The sequence below is a fragment of the Rhea americana genome, unplaced genomic scaffold (assembly GCF_003343005.1).
Source record: "Rhea americana isolate MKP2758 unplaced genomic scaffold, rheAme1 scaffold_74, whole genome shotgun sequence".
Lineage (NCBI taxonomy): Eukaryota > Metazoa > Chordata > Aves > Rheiformes > Rheidae > Rhea > Rhea americana.
The window spans coordinates 74,430-92,252 of NW_028186912.1; the positions used below are offsets into that span (position 1 = coordinate 74,430).

General features: G+C 37.1%; 1 protein-coding gene across 1 annotated transcript in view; it reads right to left on the reverse strand.

Annotated features, from left to right (window-relative positions):
* The window catches only part of JMY (junction mediating and regulatory protein, p53 cofactor), a gene marked incomplete at its 5' end in the record, with an annotated part of 64,336 nt that overhangs the window by 10,335 nt on the left and 36,178 nt on the right, over positions 1-17,823 (reverse strand). Inside the window, 5 exons of the mRNA XM_085322044.1 lie at positions 1,503-2,055; positions 3,369-3,464; positions 5,974-6,060; positions 11,756-11,943; positions 15,691-15,856. Coding sequence (XP_085178170.1) covers positions 1,503-2,055; positions 3,369-3,464; positions 5,974-6,060; positions 11,756-11,943; positions 15,691-15,856 — 1,090 coding nt within the window. The remainder of the gene's footprint in view (positions 1-1,502; positions 2,056-3,368; positions 3,465-5,973; positions 6,061-11,755; positions 11,944-15,690; positions 15,857-17,823) is intronic.

The window sequence follows — 17,823 nt, forward strand, 5'->3', positions numbered from 1 at the left end:
GACAAAGACTGAAAGTAAAAGAAGAAAAAAGGATTGTAAGTTTGAAGGGAAAAAGACAGATCTTAATAAAACACTCATCTGTCAAGTAAAAGAAATTTCTGAAGAGGTTTGGAACATTAGGCTAAAGCTTAGGGAACAGAGCAGCAGGTAGAGAGCAGGTGCAGATAGTAACAATACTCTCAAGAGGGAGGATGTAATTTGATTTTGTATTTGTCACATATATCAAATTATCCACACAATACAGTTTTATATATAATTGATAGATAAAATGGGTCAAAGCTGAACTAGTCGAAAAATAGTATCAGAAAAACAAACAGACTACAGGAAAAGAAAAATGGAGCCCTGCAGCACCAAAATTAATAACGGATTTAAAACGCTACATCTGCAACCTGCACGGCTCTGAAGAACCTAACAGTTCTGTTACTATTCAGTTGCTTCAAGGTATTTCAGGGGATTAAGAATTCTAGAGGAAACATACTTGTTTGTCTGGTAAGACAAAAACATTCCTAATTTTGATTTTTATCTGGATGAGTGAAAATGTCAACCATTTCCTACAGTTTTACTGATCAAGATGTCTGGAATTTTTAATAAAAAAATTTACGATTATTCCGATCATATTACACTAATGTGAATCAAGGCCCTCTCAAAGCACTTTTTCTCAGCAACTTTCAGTGAAGCAGCGCAGCTGAGTGCTTTCAAAAATCCCATCACTGATTTTCAAATTGAAAACTTAGCTCTAATATAGCATTTTTCATCTAAAAGTCAGTATTACGATGTTCAAATGTATATCGTTCTCCCTATTTTATACAGGAGAAGAAGAATAAACAGATGGTTTAAAATAATTAGCACAGAACCACATAATAAGTTTTTAACAGATTTCCCAACTTGGCCTTGCGCTCTATCCACTCACCTCAGTTTCCCATTAACTTTTCGATCTTTCAACTCTTTATTAACATGTTTTGCTGAATGATTAAAGATTTAATTCTTAATTGTTGTTAAATGTAAATATTGTCACTCAGCTCTCGGGGGACTTGAGGATTTGCGGATTTCTGGACAAAAATTTGAAGACATCCTGAAGAAAGCATTCTAAAGGTTCCCCATGTTCCAAGACAGGCATTCATTTTTACTAGGTCATAAATTATGTTAAATTCTGTTACTGAAAAACAATGAACCCTCAGAGGAAGCACATCATACTTGCTGCTAACTGCAAACAAGACAGAAAAAGACTCTTTGAGTCAGTGTGTAGCTCCCTCTTCTAGGCAGTATAACGTGGTCTAGCATATAATCCCTTTCATAAGCATTTCCTGCTTAACTCAACAAGTACACAGTGCACTGACACAGAGATCCTAACACTTCTTCAAGTTGTTAACAGTCTTCAGCTGAAAAGTATTTAACAATTTTTGCATTAATACTTTACACATCAGAGCATACACTTTTCTATATAGCAATTCAAAAGAGGAATTGGTACATTACAACTAAGTACACTGAAACAAAAACATTACCTCTCCTCCTCTGCAAACCCTCTAGATCACCTGTCTTCTTAAGCTTCTTCTTGGCACTGACTAGCTGACTACTGTCAAACAGATGTGCTGTTGGGACACTGGAAGAGTGCTGGACTCCCTTCTCCTCGCTCTGGCGTTTAACAACGTTATCGGTTTTCTCTAAGGATTTGGTAGCATCTTCCTTGGAAGGCAGAGGTGGGGGTGGAGGTGGGGGTGGAGGAGGCAAAGGAGGAGGAATTGGTACTACAGTAAGAGTCTCTGGTTGAAGCTCATTATTAATGTGTGGAGAAGCACTAACACGAGGCAGTTCAGAGGTAACGCCATTGGGAGGTAACAAAATATCTTGAAGTTGTTCTAAGCTTCTGGATTCCTGCACTTGCAAAGGCTGAACTATGTTTTCCAGTTCCACCTCTTCACTCTTCTCTTGGGTTTGTATCGTTGCTGGTAAAGATTGAGGCTGATCTACACAGGATATTGAGCTGCCTGTACATTTTCTTCTTGCATGAGCCAGTCGTAGTCTGGTTGATTTAAGTATTACTTGCCCAGGGTACCGCTAAAGTGAAGCAGTTATTTACAATTAGATAAGTACATGCAACACACTATTTTAGATACTAAGCAACTGTCATTAGGCTTTGCCTGTCTGACAAGCACAATTCATTTAAATATTTTCATTCATTTTGTTTTGAATGTAAAAGCAAAGCAAGAATATCCTCACTTTAGCGCAAAAATTATTCATTTTTCTTAATTTTAATTCTTGGTTAAGCCTTAATATAGATCTGGTTGGTTTAGTTAGGGATATACATGGGTTAAAAATGAGATCCACTAAGAATCAGATTCTGTATTTAAAATAGTGTTTTTCTGGAAACTATAATTCAAAATTCCCTCTTGCTTCCCTTTTCTAAAATTAGGCAATGGTTGTCTCTGCAACAAAGTCCTAAATAACCTGCTGATACACTGGTCTTTGATGTGAATCTTGCTACTAATAAGGTGTCTCTTGAAAATATCAAATATTTTGAGAATTTCCAATGTGTTTTTGATTTAGCTCCTAAATTTGCAGCCTGTCTTTTCAAACTAGTTTCGCCCATAGCCATTTTTATGCAAAAGTAAAAGCTGTCTCTGAAAGTCAAGTCTAAACCGTTTTAAACATTGTGGCAAGCCCRAAGCAACAGAATTCATATCAACACAAACATATTCAAATATAAAGTAAGTTCATTAACAGGTATTGGTTGTAGTAAGTAATCTTGCTTTAATCTACAGAGGCTATGCAGTATAAAAGCCTTACAAAGAATATGGATTTAAATAGTATTTTGCTGAGCAATACCACTTTCCAGTGATCAAACCTCCCATACTAGTACTTTATTACATATTCAACATAAACAAAAATAGTCTTCACCAATCAGTACATTCTGTTGTCTTGCACTTTCATCCCTCCCATCCTTGCCTCCCTTTCTCTCCATCTTCTATTCCTTGTCTAAGGCTTAAGATCGTAATGGGGGGGCCAGGAACTGGCAAGTGTCTAAAGATCAATGCGAGTGGGAGGGCGTACCCCAAACGATAACGCTCTTTGTGCAAAATACCACTTGGATTACACTTCTGCTAGGGAAGTCTGCTAAACGCCTGGTCACAAYGCATATACATGACAGCAAACAGAAGTTTATCACGGCTTTGGGAGGGCAATGGCCACAGAACTTCACTGCCATCAATGCCATATTCTTTTGTAAGTTTTCTAAAGAACAGTTAATTACTCAATTACTCTGTATGCTCTATGCAGCATTATTCAGTTACTCTGTATGCTCCTGGAATGCAGTGCAAATCTTCTCTTCAAAAGAAAATGATGGAAAAGGAGAATAGCTCTTCTTCTGTTACCTGTTTAAATGTGCGAAGTCTGTCCAGTGTTTTCTGTCGCTCCTGACTAACCCAGGAACTCTTTCTTTCCTCTTCATCTTGTAACTGATCTCTTTTCTGAAAAACATGTATGGCAAACGTTGGACACTACATCCAGTGCTATGTTTAACATGAATTAAAGTAACTCTTTTTCTGATTGTTAGGAACCACCTAACAATCTCTTTTCTAATAAACGTATTTCTGAACTTTGAAGCTTTGCTTTTGTTTTCCCCTTAGAAGAAAAATAGTAGCTATTATGCATTTTGTATTTTATAACCTTGAAGAAACATGAAACTCAATAAAGAAAGACTGAAAAACACTGAAACCTTTCACCTTGGAAGATGATAAATAACAGAAGAGATGACAAAATATCAGCCTCAAAAGTATAAATTAAAATGGTATAAATTAGCCAGAGAGCAAACCAGTGTTCATTTTCTCTCATAACAGGAACAGAAGGATAATAATTGTAAGGCTGCACATTTAAAATAAGTAATATTAGTATTTTCACAGTGCAAGAAGCCACAGAACTCAGCGTCACAATTCTGAAGCTGATATTTAGCAAATTCTTTGAAGTAAATTATTATAATTAAGTTATAATAGTAAACTAGAGTTTTGTATTTAATGAACTTAATATGTCATTATTTAATCCAGCTTGATTTTCTGTAATCTTGTCTAAATAAAGGTTTGAAGTTCTTCCTCACAGACAGTTTTGTTCCTCACAGTTGCACGGTTTTCTTGTCCAGGAATCTCACCTCAGTGAAAACACACATTTGAATCCACCTCCTTTTACTATTCATCCATTTTCATAAAACTTAAGCAAAGTTACTACATCTTTGCAATGAAAGACTACTCTTCAGACAGGTTTATTGAAAGTGGACAGTAGTTAACAAAAAGTTACTGGATTTGTAAATTCAGAAATTATCAACTGGGAAAGTAACAAAACGATAGAAGAGATGACTGTAAAGAAATTTTTCCAAGCAGAAACAGCAGCGTTAATTCTTACAAGTCTCATAACATTAAGCGTTACTATTGAAGGCTGATCTTGATCACTAACAGCTCAGATCACCTTTGTGAACCTTCATTCTCATCKAGCCATCACAGAAGCAGTGCCTGCCTACCATTTTCACAAGCCAGCGAGTTTCCTGGTATCCTTATAAAAGGCCCAGTTTCTGCACCTTCAAAGGGGGAAAGTATAGAGGCTTTAGGGAGAGGAAGAGGAGGGCATGGCTGAAGAAGGACAGGAAACAAAAAGGAGGCGAGGACAAGAAGCATGTGGTTAAAAAAAAAACAATGAGGCTAAAAAGTTACAAGGGAAGCATAAAGAAAAGATTACAGCAAGAAGAAAAAAGAACAATTCTCCTACCAGCACACCTGAATGTTTCATATGCAATCAGGTTGAACTTTTCCTGAAACAAAGGCTTGAACTTGAGGGTTTTTTTTTTTTAAATGTAAGAATAGTGAATTTGCAATTCTTATCCGCTTTCAGGTTTGGACACCTTTGAGGTTATGTATTCATGAAAAATTTTGAAAACAATTAGCTGAAAACCTATTTTAAAATAATAGTAGAACTTTCAATCAATTTATTAATAGAAAAAGAGATTACAAATAGCATAATGTTCTTAATATAATTTGTCAAGCCCATGAGAAAAAAAAAAAGTAGCGTCTGAGAAGAAAGAAAAAGATCCTCAGCATTGGCAAGTCTTATTCTTAAAAGTGATAAATGAACTACAACCCATACAGCAAAGGCCTTTGCTTTATTGCTCCAAGTTCCTGAAAGGGTATGCCAATCCATGTCGTCTTTCACTAGTAGCCTTTTCGTAAATTAGACTATGCAGCTGACTCCCTGGACAAATATATCAATGTTAAAAATGTGCAAGAATGAAACGGAATCACCTTCAGTGATCCAATCGGAGCCTGAATYAAAAAGACTTGGATTTCAATGCATCTTTGACAAAGCCATCATTATTAAATATTGATACTATATTAGCTCCCGAGTCCTAGCCCAAAATTTGAATATTCTTTAAGATAAGTCTATTACGTACAACAGAATAGTTGGATTAACTAGCTCACTTTCTGTGATAAGACTGCTCAGAGACTCATGGAGCATGTGTTTGGAACTACATACTTTACACAACATGATTCAAATGACTTTTTTCTTTAAAAAGCAAGTGAAAGAAAAATAACGAATAATCTTAGCAATCTTATTATCACGTGAAAATAAATATGTACGTTCTTTTTTTAAAAAAACTCATTTCAGCATATCTGACACTGTGTTCAGAGGTGTTCAGAATTATTTATATGCAAATGTGAATAAGCTCTGCATGCACCCCTAGCCTAACAGTAATCACTTAGACTAAGAACTTGCTATTAATTAACTGTTTTATTTGCTTAGGTTTGGTATCATCCTAACACAGCCATATACTTCCTCTCGCCAGCATAACCTGATACAGAAGTCCATGGTCCAAAGGTCAAGGATGCACTTCATCGGTTCAAAACAGCAATCACTGAAAACTGCTAATGAAAATATAATGAGGAATACAAGCAATTAGCTAAAGGCTAACCTCACCAGCAGCACACTCAGACTTACTAGCTGCACAGTATGGTGCATTCTGTACTCCTCCTCGCTCTGGTGACGCTGATGGATCTTTTCATTATGCTTTGCAATACAGATCTCCTGCAGAGAAATAAAATGTTATCTATAAAATATACATTTCAAGTATCAGTTTGCAGTGTGAAATGTAATATTTAGCAAACCACACTAAGAATTAAAAAWATATATATTTTTTTGTAATTTTTTAATCTCAGACAACTTCTCAACCAGGCTATTTTAACTTATAAACACAACCATAAAATGTAAACAAAATCAAGACAAAAACCCAAACCTACTACTCTTAAGTGCCGAAAGATTATATACAAGTAGCAGTGCTTGACAAGTCTGTYCTACGATATCAGTAGAGAAGTGGCAAGACATGATGATTCGTCAAATAGTTGGGAGATCATGAAATCTGCGTGCAGTTCCATGTATTAGTATACATGGATAATAGTAACTAACTGTCAAACACACTGTATTTCTGCTTATGCAGCTAGGAAGCTTCCCATTCAGAAGTGTCAATTCATCTTTTGCAGGTAAAACCAATCTGCAAGTACGAACATTGATGAAACTGTTAKAATTTCATGCATGCACAAACAGGTTCCCCTATTATACAGAATTCACCTCTGAAATGTCACATTTAAGAGCAAGCACTTATTAAGTCRCCTGAGAGTAAGAACAACAAACTAAAAAGGAAACAGGACAAGTTACAACAGATGACAAGATGAGGTAGGACACAAACTTCAGGCAGATTATAAAGAAATCGGAACTGCACAAAGCATCAGCTACAAAGGAAAGGCACCTATAGGAACTCAGAGTAGCCCAGAGATGGACAGACCTGTGCACAGGTCCGTCCCGCAGGCCAGGAAGACAGACAGCACAGGGAACGAAACCAGGCCCGAACAAGGTCAGACGCGTGSTTAAAGGGGAACGGAGGGGGCAGCGCCAGCCACCAGCGCGCAGCACGAGGGCGGCTGCGAGCGCGCCGCACCGAGGGGCTCGCTGGAGCGGGGCGGCTGCCCTGCGCACGTGCAGCGCCGAGCTTCACCGCCCCACGGTCACGCGGGGGCCCGGGGGGGACCGCAGTGGCGCCAGAACCAGGCGGACGAGCTGGGGAGGGACCAAAAAGTGCAACATTAACTTCTACAGAACTGCAGAAAAAGCTGCATTCTCCTAAAAGCTGACTGAGGACACAAGGGGATTCCATAAAAGGTAGCCAGGGCCCCTGTATATCTGAGAAACACAACATCTTACATGTTTCTAAATAGTAAGAGCATCAGTTCTGCTACAGGTAATGCTCTGACAACAGTATAGCTGTTGCACAAAATTCTCTTCCCAACTTCAGAGGTAGATATATAGCTAAAGACTGTTGCTAGTGTTTTGTTTTGTTTTGTGTAGTGGGGTTAATACTGATGGAAAGAGTTCAATTGATACAACCGGAAATGTTAATCCATTAAATTTGTAACTGCAAAAGTACAAATTACCTAATCTCTACATTTCAAAAGCACAGCAATAACTTCAAAATGTTACAGAGATGCTGTAACATTTCTGAAATATTTTCTATTTAGCATCAATATTCAAATCTTTCAGCACAAGAACAATAATGCTAGATATTTTAAATACATAAAGAAAGAGGATAAACTGGACCAAAACATATTTGATACTGACTGTATACTAAGAAAGAAATGACCTACTTTAATGTAATTAGGGCTCCAAGAAATAAAGCAAAAACTAGGAGAGGCTGAAAACATGTTGCAGCACAGGATTAGAATTCTGAATCATCTTAAGTAATTACAGAAATGATCTAAGGAAAGAAAGGCTGCAATTTCACAGGGACAAGCGCAGCGTTCTAGCTGTTGACAAGAAGAAATGACTGCAAATAGAGGATGAAGAACAAATGGCTGGGCTTCAGCGCTGAAGAAAATGATCTGGAGGATTACGGCAGATGACAAGCTGACCATAAATCAACAATCTCAAACTGGTAAAAAAAACAAAAAACAAAACAAAACAAAACAAAAACCCACAAAGCATAATAGGTGCACTGGGTGCATGCGGCCTGCAACACGTCTCCAGTAACGCTCTTGTTCCACTCAGCAAAGCTTCAGCTGGAGCATCACGTCCGGATGGAGCCGCACTTCAGTAAGGATGCAGACCAACTGCACAGAATTCAGCGAGCAACAAGACATACTGCTCGTTTCTCTCTTATTCACCTGACYGATCTCCGTAATGTCAAATTGCACTTCTACTGAAAAGCAGAAAAGGGGAGCCGATGGACCATTTCAGCCCTTTGCACTGGATAAACTACCGCAGTTAAATGTAATATTGGCACATAATATACAGAAATTAAATATAACACTAATATAGGTCTCCTAGCCAGTTCCAACGAACCAATCTTTCAAATTGAAAAGCATCCCAAAAGAAAAATCAGCCTCTCATTTAGTAAGCTTTGTATGTGCAGAAAGCATATTTTTGTATGATTTCTGTTTTGTTAAGTCTTTAAAATATAATAATAATAATAATATGAAAGCACATGAAGTAATCATATTTCAACTATTACTGTAACTACGCAGCGCGTGCCCTGGCGTTAGCTGTTCCTGAAACCGCACGCTTGCAGAGAGTCACAGGTGACACATCAACCACAAGAACAGCCTGGCAGGAAGCTCCCGAGGTCAAAGCACGCGCTACGAACCCCTGCAAACAGCTTCCCCAGCCGGCTGCTTTTCTCTGTCCACTTAGGATAAGGAATAGTTTTTCCCACATATAATTCAGTTTCAAAAATATTTTTCTAGATGCCTTCTGCGACGTCTTTTTCACCTCGTTTCCGTGCTACCGAGCTCCCTAACTCACCCCCCGGCTGCACCCGCACCGGTGCCCCCGCGCAGCCAGCRGGGGGCGGACCCGGCTAACAGACACGTCCTGCGCGCAAAACCCGCTTTCGGGAAACACGGGAAAACGAGACGACCGCCGAAACCCGATTCGTGAACAGCTAGCTCGCGAGCATCAACACAAAGGAACACCAGGAAATGACTGCTCAACGAATGCACCTATGGTTTGGGGAAGAAATTATGAGAGAAGGAAGCCTATGCTCCTGTTAGTGCAGCGCAAGAGGAGACAGGACATCAACCTCCGTAAAACCGGTATCTTCAGAGGTGCTGTCTGTAGCTCAAAATCACAGCTGAATCAGGCCAAAGTTTCTAAATAAAAAAGGAAGTTTGTTACAATTATTTGACAGCAGTATTAAAAAAATAAAAAGCATCAGGTGGAAAAAAAAAAGAAAGAATTTCTAAAAAGTAGAATGAAGAGAGATTGCGACCACAAAAGTATATAGGTGTTGTAAAGTCTTGGTCTACACATAGTAGTTGATCCTCTTTCACACACAGGCAGGATTTTCAAACAGCTCGATGATGAAATAGCCTTCTCCAAAAAACAAGTAAAAACCTTGATGTTAAGAGAATTACTTCCCATTGTACCTTCARTTTACCAAAAAGCTAATAAGCAACAGCTATAACTTCTATATTCCTACATATATCACAACATTATGGTACGCACCACTTAATGCATAGCTTCCTACTTTTGCTATCGATTATCGACCTATCAAGGGGGGGGGGAAACCACTTGTTTACCGTTATGTTTTAAGATACTTTCCTGAATCAAGCAGAGCCAGGAACACAATCTGYGAAGCACTGAGGAGATCTTAGACTCTCAGCTCACCAATAAATGTTTCTTAATRGCGAGAGTGGGACATACTGTACGGAAAATCTCTTTCCTGAACGCACGTGTACTTTCCAAATCCAACCTCCAAAACTCATTCTTTTTCCACTTAGCATTCAGCCATTGAYTTGCTCCTTCTCGCCATCCAGATTGCACTTTTGCATCCCATCCGCATCGTTGTTCTGCACATGTAAATTAAGGTTCTTGTTCGGAAGAGTTCGCAGTTTGTTTTCTCACAGGTTTATAAAGTACAACTACACGCAGCAGGCAGTATAAGTAACATTCATTAACAATATGATTTGCAACATCATTCAGTAGTAATTCAAGACATCATGCTTGCTTATCTTTGAATCAAAGACGCAAGACTCTTGACTTTCCAGGTAATCACCAGTAAAGTTAGGAGGACTCTGAATTAGAGGTGCATTCAGCAATAGCAAGAGCAGCTACAGTAAATGCCTGTTTAACATAAATATTCATAAAAATGGCTGTGTTCTTCCCAATAAGTACTGTAAAATGGCACAGAACAACTGATTCCACTTATTCATTTTGCTCAAATCAAAATCTATTATTTCTTCCTGCAAGTTTAAATGTGTGTTATTCTAATCTACGTTCTCTTTGGGARCTGAAAGCTAAGCATCTGACTACAGCATTCAACTGAAGGTATTTCTACACTGGGCAACGAAGTTTGTACAGAGCTGGAACTAGTTCAGAGAGTGCTGTGATGTCCAGGCTCAGCAATGAAGTTTCACATGGACACATTACCTCAGGTCCTGAAAACAGTACAGCCACACTATTCCAGCACAGTGTTACGCACACGTGGCTGTAYTACTCCCGAGATGCAGAGCCATGCTACTACACACCCTCTGCTTCGTGTTTCGGTGCACAAGCAGGCACGCTGCACCTAGCGACAGGGCCTAGAATGAGCAATTCCTTCAGCTTTAACAAGGTATTTGTTACATATGAATGAACCAGCAGCAGGTGACTAGTTAATTATACGGATAAGAAGTCATGCYAAAAAAGAAAAAAAAAGAAAAGAAAAGAAAAATCTATTCCTGCTTCAGGATCACTTCTCAACTTCTCCTCCCTAAGTCAGCAGGGAACAACAACCAGCTTCTGGCTATTGCTTTATTTCCTCTGTTACACTTCAGGTTTAGATATAGATGTATTAGTTATGAATGGGAGGACAAATCTTTTCCCTGAACCTACTGAAACTGTTATAAAGGTGTGACCTCCCACATCATGTGATATGATTAGTAATACATAACCCTCCCATCCTCTGCTCCTAAACAGAGATTTCTGTATAGCCTAATACTACACAATACTGGGTGAAAACATATTTTTTAAAAAGTATTACACTGCCATCTCAGAATTTTGATATATTATACTCATTAAGCTTCCTTGCTCACTAATAATGCATATTGATGCAATTGCAAATGCTAGGGAATAATAAACAAGTCGTTCTGGAAAAAGGAATGGACATATTCACCTACACTTAATATACAATTTCAAAACATTAGCCATATTACAACAATCTTCTGCACTAATAGTAAATAGCACAAAATAGCTAAAAACCACTACCTAGTTTTACAAATTAAAAATATATAGCGGCTTTAATGTGTATTTGATGAATACCGAGAAACAGAGAATCAATAGCACAATACGTAAGTTAAAAGGAAGAGATGAGAAAATGAAATACTCATTAGTAAGACAATATCCTTGAAGATTCTCTTTGAATTAAAAAGCAAGATACAAATATACTCTCTGTAAAAATATGATACAATCTCCACAAGTATTTTCATTAATAGAAAAGAGTAACTGTTGATTACCGTTCCTGTTCTGCTCCTGCAGTTCTGATTAAAGGTTCCCTAAAAGCTAAACAGATATACCATATTTTAAATACGTCAATTGGATAAAAACATGCCATTGTCTTTGTCTATTAACAGCGTAAAAAATTTTAGTAAAGAGTAAATATAATCCATGAAAATTCTGAGAAGCTGCATCTGAAATGTAATCTTTTAAAGTTTCACTAAGTTTGCTAATTATGCTAGAATTTTGCTATTTAAAGTACCTTTTTATTTCTGAGGTAGGCTTTCTTGGCCGAAATACGTCCACGCCTGGCTTCCAGCTGGCGGATTTTTTGTTGTAATTTCTGCAGTTCCTCTTTTTGCAGATGTACAGATGTTACCATATCCTCTTTTTCAAGCATGGCTTCCATACTTTCGTAAGTGTCATAATACACTACTTCATCTTTCTTCTCTGTTTAAAAAATATCAGCAACAAAAAGTCAAATCAATATTTTGTATTTGATTAACATTTTGTTTTGTTCAACAACAAAACCCCCCTCCTGAGTGGCGAGATTTAATGTAGAAGAATGCTATAGTTGTTTGAGAGGAAGAGCAAAAACAAAAGGTCAGAGTGACAGCACTAAAGAGCAAAGCCTTTAAAGTTTGCATGAAGAACAGAAATCAACACTAATGAAGCATAGCCTGTTACGCAGGTAAGCTCAGTGTATTAAAAAAACGAATGCAACCGTAAATGTGTCTGTAGTCTAACTTCAACACGATGCCCGTGTATATCTTTGGGTTTCTTAACTAGTGTAAGTTACCCCTGATGCACAGTAATACCCGCTGGTCTATCACTACAAAGTTCAGGACGTACAGGCTCTTCAAAAAACCTTTGCCAGGAGATTCTTCTATCACAAATTACTATTAATTTCATGAAAGGGGAGTTGGACAACACAACAACACTAAAAATTATCTCTTMGGAGGTTTTTGACCTCCCAGTCACTGCTTCTGCTCAGAGGCAGCAGTGGGAGGGTAGCTTTGAGGCCATCCTTCAAAGCATTACATGCCTGAAAAGGAGGTCATTACTAACAGTTTTATCAACACTCATGATTTTTAGCCTCCTGAGTGAAGCACGCAGTATAACATTGAGCTCATCTCTAATGCTGGCTTCTCATCTCTTGCCAAGAGRGAAAAGAATGAGAATTATAAATCTTTGCAGAATGCTGGGACAAAGGAGAAGCAAAGACTGCTTGCTCCCTTTGTCACTGGCACACCACCTTCTCATTTCTTCTGCATCAACTGCCTTTCAAGAAGGCTGTAATTTCCTTTTTATTTAGCTTCCTCCTACTTCTGCTACAAGATAATTTGGAGAGAGGGGCAGGGATTTTTTCAGAATGATATCCATTTTTAAAAAAATTGCCGTTCATATTATTTGCATGCAAGGTCTCTGCTGCAACCAAAATTCACAGAATAGAACAGAATTCAGATTGTATCATGCTACTTTCAGCTCAGCAGAAGACATGATACTACCAGAAAAGGAGGAACAGGAACCTAATAGAAACAGATCTGCTTGAGTCTTTACTTAGGCATTCAGCTTAAAGAAACAACAAATAATTCATCCATAGTTAAACAACCAAGTCATTAGAACCATTTGAGACATCAATGACTAAAAAAAAACAAAATCAAAAGATCCCCCCTCCCCCAAGAAAACACATAGTTAGAACAGAAATAGAGGAATTTACAAATGAAATTCTAATAGCTCAGCTACAGAGCTGTCAAACATTGCAGTTCCAAAAAATGTAGCATTAAACAGGGCTTATAAATACCAAATATCCAAGAAAATTTGGCAATTCTATTACATCCTCTATCAAAAATTCCAAGTCRTCCACAAACATCTTTTGAACTTTTAAAATTTAGATTAATTTGGCAAGTGCTTAAACTGCTAGCAACTCAAACACTTAAAATAAATCAAATAAAATAATTCCCCTAAGGTCCACAACATTTGCATTTGTTCAAAAAAGAAAAAAAAGAAAGAAAAAAACACAACCAAACAAAACAACTAAACAAAAAAGAGCCATCCAAAATCAAAATAAAATAGGAATCAACTATCATGTTCTCTGCTGACAGCACTAAAATCACCAAAAATCCATCTTACAAGGACGCATAGATAGTTTGTACGGACAGGATAAGACTCTTTAAAACACTAACCTATCAAGTTTGAGAATTTAAGTGCAGGTGTTTGATTAATGACAGTAAGACACTGCAGTTTATAATACTACAGTTTACTGTCATTCAGTAATTTTCAGATCCAAAGTGCTGCATTTGCAAAACGTTCTCCTGCTCCTAACTTACAACCTGCAGATTCAAACTGGCAGTCAAATCAAATCTTGTTCTCAAAAGATTCTCCGCTGGAGCTTCATCTGCTCTTCTGCTGATTTTGCACAGATCAGAACAGAATCCAAAACATTCTGATAAATAGCCGCAGAGCCAATACATTTAATGAGAAAAAAAACAGCAACAGCTTCTAGAAGTCTCCAAAACACATATATTTCAAATCATACAAACATCTTCAATTAAAAGGCTGGTACTATACTGATTGTACCTACACTTTAAAAAGGAAGAACAACAGAAGATGCAAGACAATACTTCTCTCTTCAGCTCAGCAGGAAACACCAAATATTAAAAGACCACTATATTTTTGACAGATGTCTTCACTCAGACTAGATACAGAATAGTTTTGACCAGATGCAGCCATTTAAATGCAACATTTTTCACAATTGTTCTATCCCCACCTTGTCTGAGTAAATTCCAAAGAGATAACTTCGTCCTTCAAACAAAATTCCCACACAGTTAAGAAAGGCACTTTTCATTTTCTGTCCTATGGTATAGCTGAGAATTGTTAAAAACTGTAATTACTTCTGAAGTAAACAGCTACCTTTAATACAAAAATAAAAATCTTTTTTGATTTTTTTATTAAAGTGTACTTTAAAAATTTAAAACAGCAAAGGAAACCAGAAAAGTGAACAATTAAGTTGCCATTGGGGAAGGAAAGGGTTGTCTGGTTTGTTGAATGGGGGATTTTGTTTCATTTTGGGTCAGGTTGTGGAGGGTTTTTTGCGATTTCTGAGGAAAATGTAAATGACAACTCAATGACCTGTGCTGTTTTTACAGCAGGCCTAATCTCTCAGGGCCCTTAAGTTTTGCTATTATTACCTCAACAAGGTAAGGATTTTKACACACATTTCCTTTCTACTCAGTCTCCTGCTCAAGGGATTTTCTTCAGTCTGCACATAAGCAAACCGTAGAGTGATTTCAATATCAAAAGTAAGTGCATCAATTCCCAAGTGCGAACAACTATCTGTCTATTAAGCACTAACTAGCTGCCCACAGAGGCACAAGCTCAAGCTGCCACATTTCTTTCAAGTCACTTACGAAGTTTTCAGTCCTCAGCTTCTTTACATATAAATAATGTTGTTGCYGTGAGACGACAAGCATGAAAGGAGGAGATGCACACAACAGTGAGTGGGAGAGAAGGCTCCACGATGCCCATGTTTTCTCTTTCTCCAGARGCAACTCACAATGCAACCTCATTTCAGATCTCTACTCTTAAATGACTCTGCTAACCTCAATAAAAGTTTTCTATGCAAGTACTGTGTACTAAACAATARCACAGAGTTTATATGAATAAAAGCTTTAAGTGTAGAAAGGTCCAAAGGAGAGAACAGGATTCAAAAACACTGTATGATTTGCCTGTACCATTTCCAGAGTCTGTGAGTACAAATGGAACTGTAAGGTTTGCATCACTGCTCTAATCAGTAAGATCGCAATGCAACAAGCTTCAAAATTTAGCTGAAGGATTCTAGTTTGCAGGAATTCCTTTTGAGAATCAGTAACTTCAAGAATACGATTAGGGTCAATACAAATTTTTAATGAGAAGTYCAATAATTAAAACTTTTTTCCTCCCTAAAAGCAGTTTTTTCAAACTTTACATAGTATCTTATATGTTTATTTCCTGACATGAGAACCAGACCAAAACTTCTGTATCTTTTTGTATATAACCTGATGCAGATTTTAATTTAACAGTACTTATGGTAAAAGATCCAGCTCTTCATATGGTAAAGAAACTACTCTAATTTAATTCCCATAGGCTTTACTGGAAGCTTATGAAGAGAATGATCTTTTGCAGATTATATGTTAATTATTATTATGCATAAAGTACCTGACATCAGTCTTCTGATGCTTTCAAGTTGCGCTGTCAGCAGCAGCTCTTCACATTTCAARATCTCAAACTGCACTTCATATAATTGAAGCTGCAGATCATAATAGTCAGCTTCTAACTGGTCCAAATGGGCTATGGCTTCTGTACCACCTTTCAGACTTTGCATCTAAATGTAAAGAGAAAAGGAAAATACACATAGTTCTAGGATATCAGGAGAACAAAACTACCAACTTAAATATGACTACAGCTAGATGCAGTCTGGTACACTGAACATAACATGGTAAAATTACACACAACAAGGACAGAAAACCGTATTTGATAAGCTACATGTTTTCATACATCTCTGATACTTCTTGTATTTTACATATGAGGGCAGTAGAATCCATGGCATTGGATTACTTTCTGTGACTGTCAAGTCATACAATAAATACGAAGCATGAAATACTCCCATCACCCTTTTATTCCAGTACTTGATTCTTTAAAGAAATAAAATGAAATGAATATTTTCTTATCTTCAATCCAAAAAGTCTAAAAGTTGTTTTGCTAACAGCATCTAGAAAACTAAAGTTAAAATTGTTATTAAATCCAAATTTGTGAGGAAAAAAGTAAGAAGGGACGAGAACAGGAAAAATTACATGCACTGATCCTCTTGAAATGACAGTAACTTAACTTGAAGGAGTTTTTCTACAAATAGAAAAGTTTGAGTGAAGAGATAAATGGGTGCTTTTTATTGTATTTTATATGCTTATATTGTATAAGCATAAGATATAAGCATAACAAAGTAGAACATCTACCTAGCCACAAGCTTTCATAATACTTTTTTTCATTTTTTCCTCCAAAAATCTCATAACCTTCAGTCTTGCAGCTTGAAAGGAACAATACTCAGAAAATTTAAGTTCTGGATAATCAGAATGCATGCAATTTTATAGTCTTCATTGTTTCTAGAGCTTTTCATAGGTGAAAAAAAGATCTAGATTAAAATATTTATATATATTCTAGCACTTATTTGTGTCATATGTCTGACACAGTAAAGTGACACAAGACAAGAAACAACGGAAGTGTACTCAAATCATTCTTCAAARACAAGCACGCATTTCAGCCAAACAAGATCTAGCTGCTAAGTAYAGCTGGAAATTCAGATCATACTCAAGAAATACTAAAATACCAGGAGATCTTATGTGGTGTCTCGCTTTGGAGGGAATTCAAAGCTAGGCACCTCTAAGACCTCCTAGTAGGAAAAGAGTTAGAGCCACACCCAAATTTTCTCCCCYTTCTCAAAAAATAAATCTCATACTTTCTCTTTCATGAAGGATGAAAGTAATTCTAGATCAAAATTCTTAGTAGAATCTAACTTGTCATTCTGTTGAAAGGGGATCCAGTTTCTCTATTACAGATATTCAATCATTAGAAAGGGAAGTCTACCAAGGAGCAATAAAGTACCTAGTTAACTAAGATTTTTTTTAAAATACTCGCTAATAGACTTTTACTTTATGGTGATTTCTTCATAGAGTAATATCTGTAATTATGCCAGAAATGGGTTTCTAAGGTTTTTTGTTTGTTTGTTTGTTTGTTTGTTTTACATGAATGCTTAAGTACAACTATATTAAAACAGGAAAAATCTGTACTGAGCCAGACCAAAGATCAATCTTACTCAATATCCTGTTTAAGACAAAGAATAACAGCAAATTTCTAGGAAGACAAAACATCGTAGGCAGTACAGTGATATTTCCTCAAAATGCTTCCCTAGCCTCTAGTGAAACTTGCAGCTCAAGACCTCTTAAGTCACAGTACTGCCTCGCGTATTATGTAGTCTTACTGATGTTACTACACAAATTTGTCCAACCTCTTTTTGATGGCATGCAAGCTTTTAGCGTCTGCATCATTACCCACTGATAGGGATTTCACAGATAATTACACACCATGGAAACAGTTCTCTGAGCCATGCTTCTTTCCATGGAAGACTGACAGAAGAATCGATTCACAGGTCTTCCATTTAAGTTCCGTTTTTAAAACTGCTTCTAATTCATGGCCTATTTACTGAATGCATTTTATGTATGTAAGTTATCAMCTCAAAAGGATCATTAAGTCTTCAAGTGTTATATAATTTATATGTTTCAGCCAATGGTGACACCA